General features: G+C 38.6%; 1 protein-coding gene across 1 annotated transcript in view; it reads left to right on the forward strand.

Moving 5' to 3' along the window:
* Nucleotides 1–5,468, forward strand: part of LOC124884897 (glutamate receptor ionotropic, NMDA 3B-like) — a 157,818-nt gene extending 152,350 nt beyond the window's left edge. The window contains exons 11-12 of the mRNA XM_047392935.1: nt 659–726; nt 2,755–5,468. Coding sequence (XP_047248891.1) covers nt 659–726; nt 2,755–3,730 — 1,044 coding nt within the window. The 3' untranslated portion in view covers nt 3,731–5,468. The remainder of the gene's footprint in view (nt 1–658; nt 727–2,754) is intronic.
* Nucleotides 5,469–6,000: the final 532 nt, after the last annotated feature.

Consider the following 6,000-nt stretch of genomic DNA (forward strand, 5'->3'; position numbering starts at 1 on the left):
TTGGAAAGGGTAGAGCTCATTTGAAGGGCTAGTTTCATGCCAGGTACCCAACTTTTCATCATAGTTCCCAAATTTTTAATATGGCTGAGTTAGGGGCACTTACAAAAGCCAACTGTTAGTCTAAATTATCAACCAGTTTTGATGTTTTTTCTCCAGAAGGCATTTGGCTATTTCATGTAGGCAACTGCAAATTTTAGTTTAGCTTAAAGATGTCGATTTGGTAGTAGACGTAAGTACTTCTTTTTTGGTCTTCACTTCTTCTTGTTTTTATAAATAATTGAAATTGTTTGTTGTTTTATTTGTTTATTCTAAAAAAGAATGGTTCAAATAAATCAATAAAAGCAAATAAGTATCTGTGATATTCTGACCAGAACCTGGAAAATAACGAATGGCCACGTTATATCTTCCACAGTGTGTAGTTCAACTAACATGGACACTTCAATCGAAATGGATTTACTAGTGCCTTAAACTGTCTCGAAATGCGAAGCATAAAAATATGCATTTTCCTGTAATTTAGAGGGTCTCCTCTGTTCTGAGACAAGCTGTTACAAATACCCTGTGAAACTAGGCGGAATATTAACACAGCTTTCCTAATTTGTTCTAGGTCAGATGAAGTCATAACAAATTTCTTATTACTAATCATTGTGTCTGCTTACAGAAAATCCACAGAGCGCTCAATACTACATATGAGGATGTCGGGAAGGAGCTGACCGGCCTTGACCAAAAGTAATGAGCTCACTGACATTTTGTTCCATGTTTGCCCTCTGTTCATGACCACTTGTTCTGAAAATATTCTGCTAAAAGCAGCCTAAACACTTTAGGGAGTGTTCATAATTCACCACAGATATAAATGTGCAAACACACATTATTGTAGCTGTGATATTGTGTGTTTTCAGTAGTTTGCATCTTTTATTAAGGACAGTATTTGCATTCATGTTATGATTTGGAGTTGTTTGGTTTTTGGTTTCGGGTTTTTTCTTTATATGTTTTTCACGATTAAGGTTTTGAATCGTTCTTCTGTTTATTATTATTATTATTATTATTATTATTATTATTATTATTATTATTGAATCATCCTTCTGGTCATGCTTTAGTTTTGTCGTCTTGTTCATGTTTTGGATCTGGTTATGCTATTGTTTCATGTTTTTCTAGTTTCTGTTAGTTTGTGTCAAGAGTGTGTCTTTTGCTCCAGCCACGTTTTGTTCTCCTGTCAATTAACTTTATTCAGTTCACCTGCTCCAAGCTAATCTGGCTCCTTTCTTCACCTGGTTCACATTCCATATATACACCTCTGTTCTGTTTATTCCTTGCGGAAACATTTTTCAAATTATGCTCAAGTCTTGCTTTCAGATCATGCTCATGTCTTGTTCGGATCATGCCATGCCTGTCTTGCCTGCCCGTTTATTGTTTTGTTCCTGCCTCTTCTTGTGAGAGAGTTTTTGTTAATTAAAGTTTCTTCACTTACCGTCATGCTGCCTGCTCCTCTGCATTCTGGGGTCCTCCATTGCTCAAGTCCTAACAGAATGTTTCCGCAAGGAATAAACAGAACGGATGTGTATATATGGAACGTGAACCAGGTGAAGAAAGGAGCCAGATTAGTTTGGAGCAGGTGAACTGAATAAAGTTAATTGACAGGAGAACAAAACGTGGCTGGAGCAAAAGACACACTCTTGACACAAACTAACAGAAACTAGAAAAACATGAAACAATAGCATAACCAGATCCAAAACATGAACAAGACGACAAAACTAAAGCATGACCAGAAGGATGATTCAAAAATAATAATAATAATAATAATAATAATAAACAGAAGAACAATTCAAAACCTTAACTGTGAAAAACATATAAAGAAAAAACCCGAAACTAAAAACCAAACAACCCCAAATCATAACAATTCAGGCCTTTATTCTGATACTCATGAATAAAAACTTGTGTGACTAATTAACTTCAGGGGTTGAGGTATTGGTAAAAATAAATACAGCTGTTCTAGTTTATATTATAAAACCACATCTTTAACCATGATCATGTCATGGATAACTGTTTAATGGAAAGGCAAAACTGCAAGCCAGCCAAAAGAGGGCCGTCCCCCTAGAGGAAAGCTTTAATCATAGATGCAGCCAAGAGGCCCATGGTAACTCTGGAGAAGCTGCAGATATCCACAGCTCATGTGGGATAATCTCTTAACAGGACAACTATCAGTTGTGGACTGTAAAATTTGGCCTTTATGGAAGAGATGCAAGAAGAATACCACTGTTGATGGAAAGACATACCATTTTCCATATAAAGTTTGCCACAAGGCATGTGGGGTCTTGACAACAACCCTAAATATAGAGCTTTTATACAATGGCCCAGTCAAAGTCCAGAACTTAATCAAATCAAGAATCTATGGCTAGACTTGAAAACTAGTGTTCACATATGCTCTCTATCCAGTCATACTGAGCTTGAGCTTTTTTGCAAAGAAGAATTGAGAAAAATGAATATCTGTAGAGTCGCATAGCTGGTAGAGACATATACCAAAAGACTTTCACCTGTTATTTCAGATAAAGAGTTATAAGGAAAAACTTATCAAGGTTCTGCATATACTTTGCACTGCCAAAAACTGCATGTCACAAGACTGAGACAGACCAAAGACGCTTGGATTATGACTCATATAAAAATGAATTGCTTCCTTAAATATGTAGGGAATGTTATCCTTGTACTGTTGTACTTCATCTGTCACTGGAAACATGCTGTAATGTTTCTCTCTTATTCCAGACCCTCATCTTGTATCTCAGAAAACTGCACCTTACACAGGAAACAGCATCAGCCTCCTCCACCGTCACCACCCACATCCCTCCCTGCTTCCACTACAGCTGGTGAAACTGGAAGCTCCTCACCGTCTCATGAAACCAAGGAGAAACGTGTTCACTTTGACCTGGACACACTTCACAGCTACCGCCTGCGCACACATACAGCATCGGTGCGTGGCAGGCCGGGCATGGTCGGCCGTCCTGGTCTTGGTCTGGGAGGGTTTGGGTTCGGCAGCCTGGGCAGTTTTACCTCTCCTCCTCAGATTAATCTCCACGTCAACGGGGGCCCAGTATCGACCCTAGCATCCACGGGTTTGGTGCTCTCTCCCCTGGGAAATAGGGCTACCCAGACTAGCTTGTGGGAGGGGGAACTCCAGGATCTTCAGATGAAGATCGAAACCTACCGCAACCAGCTGAGAGAGGCTCTGGCTCGAAGAGCTGAGATCCAGACCAGCCTGGAGAGAGAGAGAAGCGGACTACTACGCAGGGACACCAGTCTGGAGAGGGAAAGAGACAGGCAGAGGGTACAGACTATTACCACAGACAGAAGTAGTTGCGCTCAGTCCAAACTCCCTGAAAGAGACAGGACCAGCCAGCTGCAAACCCTGAACAATCAGCAGACAGGGAGACCTAACCAGACAGCTGCAGCTGGTACTGTGGGGCTTGGAAGAAGCAGCCAGTTAAACACAGTGAACAGTTTGGACAGAGGAAGGGCCACTCAATCACGCCCCGGTGTTACTGTGACAGGAGAAAGGACTGTCCAATCACGCACTTCTACTAGTTTGGAGCGAAGTCAAGTCAACCAACAAGATGCTGGGAACATAACAGTCCAAACAAGGAACGCTTCTAGCCTGGACAGACAAAAGGCCAATGTATCAAACACTCTGAACACTTTGGAGAGGACAAAAGCCAACCAGTCAAGTGTAAGCAGTGGAACCTGATCGGTTCTCTGAAGCCTTTTGGTGTGTAGAAATTAATAGAAAACCAGTCAGGTGGTGCTCTCATAGCCGTGGGAAGATTTCACCCTTTTGCCATTTGGGACCTTAGAAGCTCTGGTCTTTTCCTACCTGAACTTTTCAGGTAGGAAAAGCTCTCTGGCACAGTATGTTTCATACTAACCCTGTGTCAGTTCATACCTGACCCCCGTTTTTTTCTGTTTTTGCTTTTTTGTCATATCATGTCAAATTTTAATAAAATGATAACCTAAGTAAGTACAATCAGCAGTTTTGAGTTTTCAAACAATTAATTAATGTATTAAGGGAAAAAACTATCTGAACTAATCTAGTCCTATGTGAAAATATACTGCACTCATCCGTTCAAGAGGTCACAAAAGAACCCAGAACAATTTCTAAAGCACTGCAGGCCTCACTTCCTTCTGTTAACTTTAGTGTTCATGATTAGTAGAAAAGAGACTAGGCACAGAACAGCAAGTCCAACTGAATAAAAACAAAATAAAGAAACAAAATGAAGATTTTGGAGCAGCCTAGTCAAAGTCTAGATTTCAATCCAATTATGATGCTTCAGCATGACCTCAATCAGGCCACTCTTGTGCAAAATGGCCAGATTGTGGCAAAATTAAAACAATTCTGCAAGGAACATCTGACCAAAATTCCTCCACAGCAATGCAAAAGACTTACTGCCAGGTTTCACAAACGCACTATACCAGCCATTGCTGCCAGTGGTGGCACAGATAAGGCCAACTAGGTTTTCATAACTTTTTTTCCCTTAATAAATGAAATCAAAATTTGTCATCTGTTGCCCTGTGATAGATTGCCGTCCTCTCCAGGGCGAACTCAGCCTTTCACCCAACGACTGAGGAGAAAAGCAGAGAAATTTGTATGGTGGCAAATATTGTTTTAAAGCACTGTACCTAACAAGAAAATAAACACACAATGATCTAAGTAGATAGGTATAAAATGAAAGTGAGAAGTGACAAAATGGCTATGCATGGATATGAAATGGGGGTACAAATTGGCAAGGGGGGTGAAATCAACCAGAGTCCGTTGGAGTTCATTGGTTTTGTAGGTGAGGATAAAGATGGCAGAAAGCAGGAAATGTTTTGTCACAATTTAATTTATAGCAATAGATCTGCTTTTCACTGACTAATTTCCAGTCTCAAAACTGAAGCTTAAGTTATGATGAAACTTCTACATTTACCCTGCAATAACAATAAGTAGTATAGGCCAACAATAATTGTAATGATGTCTTAAACCCCTAAATCAGAAAGATTAAAATGGGTGGAAGGAAAAACAAGCGAACTTTCTGTGGCAATTCATATCAAGATTGATTAACCACAACTGATTAAAAAACAGATGGGCTCTGGCAAGTACATAGATAATCATTGGCAAGAGGGCGGAAAATCAGTTTTAATCCAATATAAAAGAAGACTAACTAAATTTAAAATTTGAAGTAGAATTAAATGCAAATGCAAAACAACAACCGTATACAGGAATTTGCCAAAACGATGGAAAAAAGAAGAAACTATAAAGGTGGAGTAGCACAGACTGAAAATACTTGAAATCATGAAATTAAATTGACTCGAGCTGTATCTGTCTTGATATTATGTTCTGTCCTTCGGCCACCAAGTCAGAATATGTTTTTCATTTTTTTTTCACTTTGTTAAATGTAATTGTCTTTCTGGTCCTGTTGGGTAATGGAAATATATGATAATGGAAAATACTTTACTTTATTTGTTTCCTTTTTTGTAGTTGTTATTGAACCATCATTCAATGCCTTGCTTCCTCTTCTCTCTTGCTCTCTCTTTTTATGCCTTTATTCTTTAATGAATTAATATCAGAGAACACACAAAGGTCAAGTTTCTACACATGCAAGAAGTACAGATGTTATTTGGGCCTGTGTATGTATCATATCAAAAAGTAGAATGCTGTGTAAATTATAAATATAAACTGTATTGGAGAAAAGACAAACAACAACCAAAACACAATCCACTCTAAAATCTGCTGGGTTGATCTCAGTCCAATTTGTGTCATTAGTCAAATATGGACCAATCCAGAGCAGGAATCTTTTAACACAACAGGGTATGAATTTGACTCAGCATACAGGATAATGGTTTAAAGTGACTAATGTATAACATTAAGGGCTTGGGTTAAAAAAAAAAAAAAAAAACGATAGTATTGCAAAGCAATTAATATCTGGATTTCAACTAATCTTTATTTTTTTTTTTTATTCTGCAACAAAAATGAACAGATTA

Source organism: Girardinichthys multiradiatus, chromosome 19 (genome assembly GCF_021462225.1).
Source record: "Girardinichthys multiradiatus isolate DD_20200921_A chromosome 19, DD_fGirMul_XY1, whole genome shotgun sequence".
NCBI lineage: Eukaryota > Metazoa > Chordata > Actinopteri > Cyprinodontiformes > Goodeidae > Girardinichthys > Girardinichthys multiradiatus.